The 15,864-nt window shown below is 44.9% G+C and overlaps 1 protein-coding gene across 1 annotated transcript in view; it reads right to left on the minus strand.

Annotated features, from left to right (window-relative positions):
* The window catches only part of SHANK3 (SH3 and multiple ankyrin repeat domains 3), a 362,955-nt gene that overhangs the window by 245,059 nt on the left and 102,032 nt on the right, over positions 1–15,864 (minus strand). The window contains exon 10 of the mRNA XM_040596580.1: positions 12,292–12,358. Within this exon, the coding sequence (XP_040452514.1) occupies positions 12,292–12,358 (67 nt within the window). The remainder of the gene's footprint in view (positions 1–12,291; positions 12,359–15,864) is intronic.

Raw genomic sequence — 15,864 nt, forward strand, 5'->3', positions numbered from 1 at the left:
TCAATCTGAGCCTGTTGTATCTAAGCTGGGGAACAGTGATGCCCCAGAGAGGTGGTCTCAGTGATGCTCCATCAGTAGGCAATGGCACAGCTGGAGAAATGCCAAGTTTGGATCCACACCGTATGTGAATTTTGCTAAACAGGAAATATTAAGCAAGAAAAAATTGAAGATCTAGAAAACTCTGCCTGCACCACTCTTCCCCCCCATCCTGGGAGAAGCCAGGAGCAGCAGTCAGCCCTTTGCAGATGACTGGTGCCACCTGTGCTCTGCACCAGCTGCTCAGGCAGAGTCCACACTGTACTCCCTCCATGCACATCCATTACTATGAGGAGGCAGAGGGCCACTCAAAACACCAAAACTACAGCCAGAGCCACGCTGGGTTACTGGTCCAGTTCATCACTCTTCTTCTGTGCGTGACTGGGCTCAGCATCATTGGTCTTGAATCAAAAACAAGAGAGAAAGTAATAGAAAAGCAAGAGTGGAGCAGTGAAAACTTCAGAGAGGCAGAGTTGTCCTGGGCTTGCTTAGTGTGTTTTATAAACTAATTATTAGTTTCTTGATATTAATTGCTTAGGGAAAAAAAACCCATAACTGTATGTTGAACTGATCCTGTGCAAGCTTACTGTAAAATAATCATGCTGGTGAGCTGCTTTTACCAAGCTGACAAAAGAAAAGGAAAAAAAAAAAAAAAAGAAAGAAAAGAGAAAAGCAGATATTTATCTTGCAAGGGAAGAAAGGAACACCCCAGACAGGAGATCCTGTTGGTCTGTGCTAGATCTCCTCTGCTGCTGGTTGTCTTAGCTTAACAGAAAGGCAGTAACTGTCCCAGACCCTGTTCTCCCCACTGCGACTAGCACAGACTTCACACCAGGGAGGTGTTGAACAGGTCAGGGTCAGGATGGGAGGGGGAAGATTGGCACGGTTCATGGCGAGACATTCACAGCAAGCACCAATTACTGGGCAACGAGACACAAACAGGTTGCTCAAGGACTCACTGGTAAAAGGGAAGGTACTTTATAATTCTTGACATAGGTCAGGGCAAGTGCTTTAATTTAGCTTGTCAAATAAATCACCTGGTCACCTATTTCCACAATCCACACAAGAGCAGTCGTAACCTTATACATTCAAAGTGCTCCCTCCCAACATGAAAATTATAGCATCCAGCTTAAAAACCAAGAAAAACACCACCTCTGTCTCAGATTCACATCAAAGAGGAAGAGCAGAGGGGCTGGAGAAAGCAGCCCAGGACCGCCCTGCTAGTCACTAATCCATTTATCATAACATCAAGTGTAAGAGTCCCTGAAGCACAACGTAACATAGCATTTACAGGAGTAAACAAGAAGGCATCCAGGTCACGTAATAGGTTGTAAAGCCAAAGTTTCCAGACTATTTGATTCCAGAAGCATATTAAGAGCTGCAAAGGCAGTCTCTTGAAAGACAGGACATACGTGCTTTATCTGTGTAATTTTAATTTGGCCCCCAGTGCACCTTAACCACACGTGAGGTGGGATTCAGACATCCTGTTGCATTTGCCGAAGTGGGATTTACAGGCAAGGGAATCACGAGTGCCAGAAATGAGTGACAAAGTCTGCTTTTCCAACATTATCACAGCAGCACAGACTTTCAGCTGATAGACATTTAGACTGAAAAGTTCCCTAGGCTCTCGGGTGTCCCAGCATGTTCTGACAGCTCCTGACCCAAACAGCTGCAGCCAAGGACCCAGGGTGTCTACCCTGGCACATACAGAAGATCTCACTGGGACTCAGCAAAGCCCTCAGTACCTCAGAGTAGAGATATAGGTGATGGAAACCTCACCTACCTCAACTTCAGTGCTTAGCTTCTAGCACCCGGACTGCTGCAGGGCCCATTTCAGGGCCACTGTGCCACCAGGAAGGCAACTGGACCAAGATCAGATGTTTCTACACAAAGGTTATTAGAGAGCTAGAAATGACGGTACATGCTCGTGAAAGCCTGGCTTTTACCGAGGATGCAGATGAGCACACATCCAGGCAGCTTCACAGGAGGAAGGCAATGGGAGGAATACAGTTACCGCTTGTGTGAGCAATACAGGACTTCTCTCCCCAGATGCTCCAGAGCTTTTCAAAGCCCTCATCTAAGTACAGACTTATGTCCAGCCAGTCTGGAGGCTCTGTCATGCGGATACAGCACAAGCCTGGATCCTTCTGGACAGAAATTACATATATTCAGAGAGATACCACCATGTTCTTGGCTGTGATATGCAACAAGATGGAGACAGCAAAGGAGATGAAATCTGTTGCACGTGGCAGAAATTCACAAGATTGACTGTGCCACAGCTAGATGGCACAAAGGACAGGAGAGATACCCACAATGCACGGGACGAGGGCTGGGGCAAATCTGTAAAGCAGACCCTGAAGCAAAAGAGGAACCAGCGGAGGCAGTTTTACATTGAAGATTGCTATGGGTGCACTTATTTGCATGAGAAAGTCCAGAAGATCAGTATTTGACACAGTCACAAGGACAGCAAAGGCACCAGGAACACATCTGGGGGCTGCAGCAGACAGAAAATCGAGGCCACCACATACACAGGGCAGTTATGAGGGCAAAGGATGACCACCACCCACACCAACAACACAGCCTGGCTCGGAGCTGGAGCCTTCTAGGCATCCTCTCAATGTGGTTTTTAAATTGGGTTTTCCTAGGAGGGGTAAGCCAGGGACCAACAACCCTAATATGAAAGCCAACCCTCTCTAGCACAGCAGAATGGCTTTGTTCAGCCAAAAATTAGGTCACCTTCAGCTTTACAGAGAGCTTAGTCTTCAGATGGACGTTAAGCAAGGTTTCCTTCATACCACTCTCCCTGTTCCATCCCCTGCATGAGCCCCAGCATGTTACCAAGATGGGACCCTGCCCTGTCCCCTGCCAGCCACTATCACAGCAGTACAAAGTACTGAAATCATGCTCCTCACAGAAAGAAGGAAGCTGAGAGGAAGGGTTGGAGAGGGCTTCCAGCAGGCTGGGGATCTGTTGCAGGATGTGAAATGCATCTCATCCAACAGCTTCCCAATGCCAAAAGGGGAAGGCGCCCTCCCCATCACCCTCATGCACTCCCCACCTGCACTGGGTGCCAGCCCTCAGGCATCAGACCAGCCTGCCATCTCAACTCACCAGCCCCCTAGAAAGCACACACAGCAAAAGAAAACCCATGAATAATGCCAGTAGCTTTCTTCTGGGGGTCTGATGTGCCAAAGCTCAGTGTAGAGACTCGGGTTTCACACAGGCAGTTTACTTGCACCACCAATTTAAAATGGGAAGAGCCAACCTGCCTTGGTTTGGCAGGTGAACTCCTTGCCAGGAGGCTCAGAGATGCTCTGGCGCGTTGTGATGCCCCAAGCCACTGTACGAGTCCCAAGACATGCTCTGGCCAGCGCTGCAGGCTGCACAAGCCCTCACTGCTCCTCAGCCTGCCTGAAACTGATAGTAATAATAATGAACTGCTGAGCCTGAACTCCAGCCACCAGGTGCCAGAAACAGGACAGTTTCAGGCTGCTGCAAGATAGTCAATTCTGACAAAGGTTTCCTCTCCCCATCCCCCCAAATCCACTGTCCCCAGTGGGGAAGAGAGGGGAAGTGAGAGCAATAAAGAAAACAAGGGGAAAAAAAAAAACCTAACCAAAAAAAAACTTTGTGTGGTTCATACAATCGGCTTTGAAGATTCTTTTCTATACCTTCTCAAGAGTTTAATCAAAGTATGTTTACTGGGTTTCTCACAGCAAAATGAATCACTTCAGTTACCATGACAGCACTGCTCGAAGCAGCACAATCATGCCCCAGCCAGCCTGGTTCATCTGACGCTCCCGCATTTTCTTTCTGCCCTCCAGAAGGGGAAATGCATGGCTCTCCACTCAAAAACTCCTCTTGCTGCTCTGGTGCAGCGGGAGCAGGACACAGCCAGGGCTCCCTGAGGAGTTCCTGGCTCCAGGATGCTGCACAGGCACCTGGACCGTGCTCCGAACAACCCTGAGCTGCAGTCTAATGAACCAAAGTGTAATCAACACTCGGAGGTTATTTAGATTTGCTGGTTCAATGTTAAATATTCATGTAAAAGAGCAAAAGCATGCGGAGTGCAAATGTCTGCACAGTTCCAAGCTGAGAGGCCACATTTACATTTTAATAGTGGAAAATTACAAAGCAAACTGGAGAAGGCGCATAGCATCTCCCCTCATGCAGCACATTATGCCCAGGCTTCTCTCCCATGCAGGAGAGAGAGAGTACTCCAAGAGACCTTCCAGGGATTTTTTTTTCTAGGAATGAAAACTAAAGGAAAAGGATGAAGTGATGAGGCAGACCAGAACCTCTCAGCTCCAAAGAGGGAGCTGCCCCTCCTCACTCCTTCACCTGAACATAGGTGTCTCACCTCATCCTGTCCAGTGCCAGCCCTTCACAGCTGGAAACAGATTTTACTCTGCATTTGTAAAACTTAAACTGAAACCACTAAAAATACATGTTAATTAAACTTGCTAGTTTTCCCCTACAAGGAATTCTCAAATGTGCTAGCAATTCACTTGCGAGTGGTACTCTGGAATGAGATTTTCAGCCTTTCTCTTCAGATAAAATCCATCAGTCTGATGCATCTCCACACTGGAAATTTTTTCCTTGAGAAAGTTTGGTGCCATTTTCATTCCTCTGTTTTACCTTGTCAGTACATTGAGGGTCCTACTTGGACTGTCAGGCCATTGCTAAACTCCCCAGAGGAAATCCCAACTGCTCAGACCTATTACAGGTGGCACGCAATTAAATTAACAATTATGGTAACAGAAAATCAGAACAATCTAACAAGTGTTTCTGATTTGCCTTTGAAAATAATTCCCATACATACCTCTGTACTGGCAAAAAAATAAACCCAAGACCAAAATGGAGTGTTTGAAACTTCCCCCACAACTCCAAGGATAGCAGTAACTGATGCTTGTTCAGTTATGTACATTCAAATTAGCAGGTCGAAAGCTTCTGCAGCAAGGTTCAAAAGAATTTGCAATACAGCTGAGTCGCTGGCCTATATTTGTAATACTCCTTCAAAAGCTCTGGAGATGGGGAGGCAGCTTTGAAAGGGTCAGTGGGATGATTCTGATAAATGTACAGAGCTTAGCTTCATATCATTTCTAGGAGAAGCTTGGAAAAACTGAAACAGGACACTTATCAATTAATAAAAAGGAAAGAGAATTTAATTTATATCGGCCAGGACAGCGTTAAGAGCTCCAATCTCACTGACAAAAATACCTGCTGACATCACAAGCTTCGGTGAAACTGTTGACTCTACAATACTCTGATTACATGCTACCGCCAGACAAGTTACCAGAGCACATTTTAACAGACATACTAATTAATTGTTAATAGAGAATGATGGGTGGGACTACTTCCAATACTACCCAGTAAGTCAGTTCTTGGTATAGTAGTGTTTATACTTCTGTCTTTATCAATGACTTAGGAAAACATACAGATCATTAGCAATAAAAGTATAGGTGATGCAATGACTGGTGCAATGACGTTGGCTAAATGTCATTGGTGAAAGAAGGTAGATTTAGATTGGACATAAGTAAGACATTTTTTACAATGAAGGTGGTGAGGCACTGGCAGAGGTTGCCCAGAGAAGCTGTGGCTGCCCCATCCCTGGAAGTGTTCCAGGCCAGGCTGGACGGGGCTTGGAGCAACCTGGTCTAGTGGAAGGTGTCCCTGCCCCTGGCAGGGGGTTAGAACTAGATGATATTTAAGGTCCCTTCCAACCCAAACCATTCTGTGATTCTACAACATACAAGAAAAGGTATCAACACAATGTTATCTCAGGCCTTTGTTAAGACAGGATCATCTCAACACACTTCATCTCACAGCCTGATGCAAGATGAAGCATCTGGGAAACACAGAGGGAGGTTGTACAACATAGGATTGTTCCTTGAAAAGTAGCAATACTGAAACAAGCCCATGAGTCCTGCACAAACCACCTGAGGACAGGCCCCAGGAAAAATGCAGCGAGCAGAACAGCTAACATAATCAACAGATACATCAACCCCTGAAAAAGGGTAGCATCATCTGTTCTTACATAAGGTTATTATGGAAAAATGCATTTAAATTCAGCCTATGTTTCTAAAAATAATGTTAAAAACCAAAAAGTGTTCAAAAGAAAGCCATGCAATAGTTCAGAAGCTGGTCAACCTGACCTATTTTAAGAAAATAATGGAACAGAAGCTATTCATGGCTTGCCAAGGTGACCGTCAGTCATATTTGTATACTGGGAAAGAGTTCTTACCCAGAAGTTTGCATAGATTTGTGCAAGCATTACTGTTTTCATCACAAGATGACAACAGTGGTAATCCTGGTCTTCAAACTTTATTGTTCGGTCGGTAGCTTTTTGAGGAATTTTTCAAACTCACAATGAAGAAATAGATTTCTTTGTGAAGTCACCCTTGCACAGGCCTATGGTCACTGGTGGACTGACGGCATCCCCTGCAGAAGGGGTGGCCAAGACCTTTCAGAGACATGAACACAGGAGTATCATCTTGGGGTCAGGCTCACAGCAACACACACAGGTTCCCAGGCCAGTCCTGGGTGAAAACCAAGGATCAACAACTGCCAGCACTTCACTATGCAGAAACAAATCTCCCTGTGAGGTGCAGATGTCTGAGCACCATCATGAGGCACGAGTGTCCCTTCTTTTCAGAGGGGAAACCACAGCATGAGGAGCTGCTGTTCTTAGCTACATGCCTACTATACAAATAAACTCTACAATTTGAGGGTACCAGCCCAGAATTTAACTCCATTTCCAAACAAGTACTGCCACCAAACACAACTCAGCTCAGTCTTCCCAGCCAGAAGTGATTTTCTGCAGAATGTTCTATGGCCATTCTATGACTTCTGCTGTAGAACATCCCTAGCCTGGACCATGTGCCAAGAAGAGTATGAAAGCTATCTCTACCCTGCTGTAATCAAAAAACATGTTCTGGCAGGACCCAGGAGCTGTTCCAGTTGTCCCATCATATTTTACTGTATTTTCTGCAGAGAACCATAACCTTTCTTAGGAACTGCTGGACTGGTGAGACCAAGGACTCCTGTAGCTTAATATTCTAAATAATTTAATTATTATTCTAAATTAATAATAGTGAGCAAAAAAAGTCTTTGTGGAAGCTATTTAAGAAAGAAGGGCACACAGAAAACGATCATACTCCATCTTACCTCTTCACCACTGCAGGCATACAAATTTCCAACTATCTTTATAAATAGAGTAAGCTGAACAAGAACCACCACATTTGTTATGCATTCCAGAAATGAGATGCAGACAAAAAGAAATAAAGCTTTCCATCATACAAAAATTCATCTATGGTTTCCATACAAAGTTTTTCAACATCTACTTCATTTAGCACTTTCCTTCTTCTGAACTTCTCTGAGAATGGATCAAGGGAAAAGGTTTGAAAGGAAGAAATGTCACAACCTCTACTTCTGCTTATCACAGATGTCTATCTGAGATGCTCTATGCCATTCTACAGCATAGCTCCATGAAAAAATTCTCTCTGAGCTTGGCAGTAGTTAGAAACAGTATTCAAACACAGGATACCATCACTAGAATATAGAAAGCAAAGCAGGCATCATTATGCCACTGTAGAAATCCCCATCTCGGAAAAAACATAGTAGAGCCATAAGAGGTTCAGACCAGGGCAACACGGATGGTCAAAGATCTGAAATAGCATCATGTTTCCCTCATCAAAGGAAAAATGTTTCACCAACAGTGAATATTATTAACAAGTTATTGGATCTTAGCACCAAGTGATATCAAGTCACAGTGTCCCAAGGAAGCCAAATGCTTTCTTTTAAATCCTTTGGGGTAGATTTCTCCTTTTTACAGGGTAGAATCAGTAGCACTGGAAGATCTTAAATTTTTAACTTGCTGGGGTGATCCCAGACAGGTCCCACAGACAGTTTCTGACAGATAGCTTCACAGCACACAGACATACCTAGACAGGCTTTGGATAAGAAGGGCACCTGAAGGACAAGGAGACACTGATCTTGGGTTGGGTCCAGGACACCCTCACTAATGAGAAGTAACTCATTCTCTGGTTTGAGCTATAACACGTCATAAAGCTGAAATTTCTCAGCAACAACTGACAATTCAGTGCCCAAAGTCTCATGTAAACTTCCTAGCATGTCATGCTCTAAATTAACTCCCTGGCATCAGCTCCCAACGGAGAAGGAACTAGGGAACAGGGCCACTTATGTGCTGCTTACCATCTTGGTAACAGTAAGCATGGGATGAATACCTCATGAGGAGTTACGTGACTGGGTCATTTTCTGACCTTTGCTGTGTCCGACCTGTGTCTTCATGTGCCCAAATACCTCGAAAAAATCCACCCCAAAACAGCAGGAGAGAGGAAGGTTCTGCCAGCAATGCTGCCCATCCAGAGCTAACAGTACGCCAGGGCTGGAGGATCGCAAGTAGACACGGGCCAAGAGAATAACACACCCCAAAAGCAAGAACCACTGTGGGGTCACTGAGGAATGAGTTACTCCCCACCCCTGTGTACACACAGAAGGAAAACAAGTGTTGTTATGGTGCGCTTCAGTTTGGCAAACAACTGTTGGTGATCTTATACAGAGCTGCAGATCATCATTCTCCAACAAAAAAGGTATTCCACATAATATGGGGTAACTGGTTTGGGCCTTGTTATGACTGATAATTTATTAATTCCTTTGACTTGAAGTTGGTGGTTGCTTAGTGACCATGAATCATGACCTGACTATATTCGGCGTAAGAAAAGGGAAGACAGCCCCAGCCAGTCTTACAAACATTTAACGCTTAAGGCTAATTTCTCACTATTGGACAAATGTTATATTATTCCTCCAGGTCCACTTTCATGTAGGGAGAGAAAATACAAATGAAAATAGGGAGTTTTTAAAATATTAGCAAACAATGGAAAAGTTATAAAACCACAATTACGAAATAAACCAACTGTGGTTAAATGCCTACTTGGATAAGAGTGGCAAAATGAAGACATCAATTTGTACTACAGAATCTATTTATTCTGTAATTATGGAAAGTAACTGAAATCAATATGAAGTTACAATACACTCAAAATTGGTAAGGGGAGCTAAAAACAATGAAGAAAAATAAGTGGTTTGCAGAGTGGAGGAAACACCAAAAAAAGCTTCTGGGTTGTTTCGTAGATGCAGAAGTATATTCTAAAAGAAGCAGGAAGAGGTATTTGTGTCAACATGATGACAAAGCAGAGAGAGCTATTAATTAGCTGAAACAAATATTTTAAATTTGCAGGCTAAGAAAACTTACCAAAAAGATGGATCATGAAAATTACTGAGCAGCTGGCACAGGATCCAACTGATAAAAAACCCAATGTGTAGTTAACACCACTGCAAATGTTTTAATGAAAAACGGGTGATGTTTTTAAACATCTGATTTTATTGAGTGGAATTAGACATTTGACTGATAAATGCTGATGTGGATTTAAGACTTGAATGCCAATGGGACAAGCAAATGGATGTGCCGGGAGGATGGCAAAGGCACTCCAGAGAGGCCCCAAGGTTCAGACACCATCCCATTTGCCTTGTTTCCCATCGGCCAGCTCCTGGTGCTCCTGTTCAGCATGCAGCTTTTTTTGACTGCCAACTCCAGGGGCTGTGCTGGGAAGTAGACATAAGGCTCAGGATCAGCTTGGCATGAGCTCTCCTTTTACAGCCCCTGCAGAGCAACTCAAGGTTGCTAGAGTAGGTGGCCTACATGTTTCCCCAAGGCATTACCAGTAAATGTGCTTAACTGGGAACATCTCCAAATCCGCCTGGAGTGGTTGGAGACAAGGCTCTGCAGCCATGCCCTAGGAGACCCTCCTGCTGCTTAGGAGGAAGGTCAGGGCTGTCTTTGCTGCTCCAAAGAAACCATTCCCATACGAGCAGCAGCAGAGGCTGCACTGTCCAACAAGCACCGGAGTATGCCACAGAGGGTCTGTGGTGGCCTTGACAAGTCCTGAGGATCCAAACTCTCAGGTCCAACCAAGAAAACAAAGCACAGCAGTTACCATTCATGGCATTCTCTGTCTGCAGCTCCGCAAAATAGGAGGATAAGGAAAAAAACAGAAATGATGGAACAGCCCAATTCCACACTCTCCACAAATGTTTTTTTCTTCTTGTAAGAACATGTTGTCCCTCCCCAGATTCGCTGCCTTCCACTCGGACCTTCTTTGACCCCAGTGCTGGTGGCTGTCATGAAATAAGCAGCTCTTGGTCTCTGCAGTGACTGAAGGGATGGAGACCCATGGACAAAGAACCACAGTGAAGCCTGCATGGGAAGTCCTGCAACCCACCATCCACACTGGGCATCCTGCTTCAAACTGTGTTGACCCTGGCTAGATCCATGGGCTGTCAGCAGATGGAGCACATCGTGTGTTTTTCTGGAACACAGTTTCTGAGTTATTTTCACTGAAAGAAATTCAGTTTGCACCCTCTGGGCTTGTTCTAAATTATAGGACAAAGCACAGCACGTGGGGACAGCCAGCTCCACCTCAGAAATGCTCAGGATCCAGGCAGAAACACTGAAGGAGGCACTAAGAGCCTGAAAGCACAACTGCATGCTAAGGGCTGTCCGGCAGAACAGAGCAAAAGCTACTGCTTACCATCCCTCCTCCCAGCCTTAACACAGCAGGTCCTCTCTAAATATTTCTGATGGTGTGGGCCACAAATTCTTGTCTCACAGCCAGACAAGTGCAGCCTAATATTGGGAACTTGAGAAGATTTCCCCAAGAGCTATCATTTACAGTGCTGCCCTATCCCGCCCTTTCGTACCAGATTCTCGCTTTCAGGATTTCTTGAACTGTTCCCATAGAACTGTCAGAGAAAAAGCCAGACCCTTCTTCATCCCAGGTAATGCCAGTCCAGTCAGACACTTGCACTTCTCAATTCTTAATGAACTTCAAAAAACAATTTCTCCTTGCTTGGGAGGTTCGCTGCCAGTTCCCTTGACCCCAGGTGGATACCATCTGGACCTGCTGGTTTGCATGGGATTAGTTTGCAACTGTTACCTGACCTATTTTATATAAACAGCCATATCTAAAACATGAACAATTCATTCTACCTGACATGTTTTCACGCCCTTTCTCCTTACACTTTTGTAATAAAAATAATTGAGCCAATCACAGATTTAGATTCAACCATAGAAGAATTTAGGCAGGAAGGGACCTTCGGAGGGCATCTAGTCCAAAACCCCTCTCACAGCAATAACATTTACTTTCCTCTTGAATTAATAGGATGGCTTTCTTGTGAGCACTGTTCACTGACACAGTTATAAGGAATTCTCAGGCTTTTTCTCATGTCCTTTTTGACTTTTATATCTTCCCACAAATTCTCAGCAGCTGTTTATAACTATCAGTGATAGCTAGTTAAGAAAAGAAGTGATGAAGGATGTCAGGGCCCAGGCTTCTAGATTCACAGCCACTTCCAAGAATCAAGCTCAATACTTGCTGGTTGTTTCAAACTCCTCAAGTCTTTTTTTCAGCTGCTGACCCAATGACTCTGTACCTTCTGTGGATGCACACATGCTGATAATTAACCCTTTGCACTGGTTCCTCCGTTGCTTTAGAGAGTTCTGGACCAATAAACTTCTCAGAATAATTCAAGAGAACTCAATAAGTGTTGATTTCATACCTGACCTAAAACTGTTTTGCAAGGCATCTATCACATGATAATATCTACACCGTAGGAGGACAGAAGAGATGCTGCAGGAGAAAGGCTGACCAGAAAACCCAAAAATAGTCCTCCATAAAGAAGCAAGTACAACAAGAATGGCTGCTACTTTGCTTCTTTTACTTATATGAGCTTCAGTGTGGGGCAGCTCCATAACCATCATCACTGCTAAGACAGAGGATGTCTCCTCTTTGCACCAAGTCCAGCTAACAGCCTTGGCAGGAGAGGATCTCTAGTATGAAATGACCTCAAGGATGCAAAGAAAAAGGTAAGGGCTTTTACAGAAGAGCTTTTCAGAGCTACTGCAGACTGACAGTTTGGCTAATTCTTTTGTTTGGCATTCTCAGCAGTCATAAGCAAACATTGGACTGAATAAAGAGACTGGATAGTGATGGCCCCAGGAGGAAAGCAGATCTGTCCTTCCACTCCCAAGACCCAAATCTGCCTGCAATCTGCAGCTTCCACCGGCCACTGCAGGCAGCGCCAGGAAACCATCATTAACACACCCACACTAACCTAGCCCTGCACTCTAGAGCATGATTAAAAAGGGGGAAAAGGGGGAAGAAGAAAGATCAAACTCACCAACATCGGACTCTTTGTGGGTTTTGATGATTTCAGCCAATTCAAAATTTCCTGCAATGATGGCCACCTGAAAAGAGAGGGAGGGAAGACAGTTGAGCGGCTCCGAACAGCACCGACCCTGTGTTCACTTGCACGGATTACGCCATATGGACTAATAACAGCTGCTTTCTGTGGGGGATGCAAAGCCAACGATTGTTCTGCCTCAGCTCACCCAGTCAGTAACCCCGAGGTGAAAACACGCTCTCAGCGCCACAGGGAGAGCGTATGTCGATGGCTTGTGCAACAAGAGAGTGGCGAATAACTCGCAGGTCACTGTTCCCCTCTCCTCAAGAGCCTGGTGGCGATACACCTAACAGCCGCTAGGAATTAATCTTAGGTCTTGCAGATACTGACAAGATGTTCTCCAGCCTGAAGCTTTTCAGTGAATCCTAGTTAGCTGACAAAAGACAACTTACCAACAACTGAGCTCCCTGCACGTCTCACCTGAACGGTCTGCAGGACTAACTCGTGCTCGCTCCAGGCTGCACTGGCCAAGGAACCACTTCCACTCAGAAAGCTGCTGCAGCAGCTTGCCCCAGTAAAGCCACGCCACAGCACTTTAGACCAACATTAAACATTGCTTTGCCCACCACCCATCCTGTAGTTTCTCTTCACAGGAAAAGCTTTGAAGAACTCAAAGGAACAAAGAAAGCTGAGAAGCTGAACATGGGTCTGCCAGCAAAACAGCCAAAACTGGTCTGGTCTTACTCCAGGAACTGCTTCCACAGATGCCTATGTCCTGGGGAACTGCAGAACACCAGCAGACTACACAAAGGTAGGTTAGTAAATGAGTAAGAGGAGAGAGACTGAAGTCCTGCTCTCCTGGAGCAAGACTTCAACCAGTAGACCAGCGACATCTCTTGAACTCTGTTGGTTTCTTACATATTTGGGGAAGAAAAACCACGTCACAGCTAGTAAAACAGAACAATCCTCTGTTTTCAGAACAAGGTGAAAGACTATTCTTTTAACATGTGAAAGAACCACACTGAGAAAGGTAGTAGTACAGGATATCCATCACCAGTCCTCAGGAAAATAAACTGGAAGAACTGTTCTGGACTGAACTGCTTGAGACCCATGTTTGATGCCCCCCGTGAACTGCAGCCACCTCTGCCCTTCCCACCCCTCCCAGCACACCCAGTCCCCCCAGTCACTGCTGAGCTTCTCAGGATGGTGCCCTCACTCAGCAGCACCTGCAGGTGATTTGCAAATGAGAAGCAACTCCATCAAGTTGATTCTGCATGAAAACAAAGTGCTGCTGCTCAGAACACGAAAACATATGTAAGAACCGCTGAGGCAGAGCTGCAGGTTTTGCCTGTCCATGCTGGGACCATCACACATCCCTTTTCTTTATAAGTTAGGGTTGATATTCAAGACAAATATTTGATCAGGCAGGCAGCAGAAACCAAACCCTCCCAGCCACTGACAAAGTCAAGAGCAACACTAGCAGCTCCAGCTGTTAAACGTTTCCCTGCCCTCCTACAAGAACAGCTTTTAGAAATATGAGGTTCATTTGCATTTTACCACTAACTTGTGACGAAGAGATATATTTAACTTGGTGACTCAGTACAGCATGCACAGCTCTCTACTATGAGCCTTTATCAGCAGAAATAGTCTTACTATCCTCAGCTCAACAATGTTTATGTGATTTTTTTTCATTTACTGAAGCCCAGAATTTGTGCTCCACCTCCTCAGCCGGAGCTGGATGGCTAGAAGAAAGGAAACCTTCTTTCTGCATTCAGGAAATTAGGCCACAGTAGCACAGAAAAATCGAACAAGAATCTCTGTTTTTCCCCAAGCTCACTTCAAATGGCGATCTTTCTCTGTCTCTCCTTATATATACGTTTATAAGGTCTGCTCTCCTAAAGGTCACAGTCTTTGAGCAGGCAAAGAAAGCTTTTGTATAGAAGAGCAAATGACCTGAATTTGGAGGCATTTAAAAGCAAAAATAACCAAACTGGAAAAAAAAAAAAAGACTGGAAAGGAGAATTTAGAAAAAAAGAATTTGAACTTCAAAGTTCCTCAAACAAACAATTAATGTACGGTCCACCATCTCTGTGAAAAATCCAAATTCAAAGTACAAATTATGAGTCTTATTAGATGCATGTCTCAGGAGTAACTCCTAAAATGTATGGCGAATGCATGGACTGCACCAGGAGCAGGTCCTGCTATTATACGCACGCCGGGTGTCCCTCCTGGCCTGGCTGCTGGAGGTGGGGGCCTCCCACTGCTGCGCCCACCATGCACGGGAGGTCCCAGTGCCAGGACAGCCAGCGCTGCATGCAACAGAAGCTCCCTCTCTCCCTGCCTTGGAAATGTTACGACTTCCAGCAAAGGCGAGAAGAAACACACTGGATAAATCTGTTAAGAATATAATCTCACATAAATCCCTAGGATGGGAGAAGAGCCCTGCTGGGTATGTTTCTCAATCCAACTTGTAAAAGCAAAGGAGATGACAGGCTTTCATGCACTGCACTGTTGCCTCAGCTGGTGCTTCCCAGCACACCGGCTTCCCCAGCTATGAAACCACCATCAGCATTCCTGTGCCCTCCTGCTCGCTCCTGCCTCAGCACCACGTTGCTGCGTGCAGTTCTGCTGATGAAACTATTCAAGAGACCGCATGATAGGCCATATCAGTGCACGCCTCTAAGTTAAAAGCAACAGATTTCTGGGGACAAGTAAACAAGAAAAGGAAGTCTCAAGGATGGAAACTCCAGAAAACAGATTATTTTTTATATATATATATTTCGCAGCTAGCAATTTCAGTGCTTGTACACCAAAGCAGAAGGAATTGGTGACTATCAGAAAAAATAATCTGACTTCCTCACAGAAGCCTTATTTCAAGCCAGATGTTCCACATAGGAATGCCATCTTAACATCACAGCCAAGTTACTTATCCTGGTGCTGTCACAGAGACAGCAGATGTTGTGCAAAGGGCATTTCTTATCGTGTCTTGCCCTGATGCTATGAATGCAGATTCCGTCCTTCTGCAAGCTACAGGCTGAACAACGGAAACCTGCATTCCAGCTGCACAAGACATACAATCATATTATGGCTCTGGCACAGGGTTATTTTCTGAAATGCTGTAACACCTTGAGTCATTCCATAGCATGAGATCAAAGTGACAACGCTCTTTAGCAGCAATTTGCCTATTTTTTTATCTTTTTAGGCAAACTCAGTGATTTCTAAAAGAAGGCGGGACATCTGAACAGGCTGTGCAGCACGTAATGTCATTGTACATATAAGGTCTTAAAAGTTAACAGCAGAAACCAGCAAGATCATTTAAATATTCCTGGTAAGAGTCACAGCTCTGAGATTTAACCCAGGTTCTGTGGGTAACAGTACTGTGCCAACATCCCTTAAAAAAAAGTCCACTACACTGCATGAAACCATGAAAGGGTGACCCTCTTGGTGACACAGGCTGGCACCAAGCTTGGGCAACAACCGATGAGGATTCACCATGAACGCAGCAACATTGTGCCAAGGCGCGATAGTACAGAGAGGCCACCTGCAAACTGCTGCTGCGCAGCAGTGAAA

This window comes from Falco naumanni, chromosome 5, assembly GCF_017639655.2.
Source record: "Falco naumanni isolate bFalNau1 chromosome 5, bFalNau1.pat, whole genome shotgun sequence".
Classification (NCBI taxonomy): Eukaryota; Metazoa; Chordata; class Aves; order Falconiformes; family Falconidae; genus Falco; species Falco naumanni.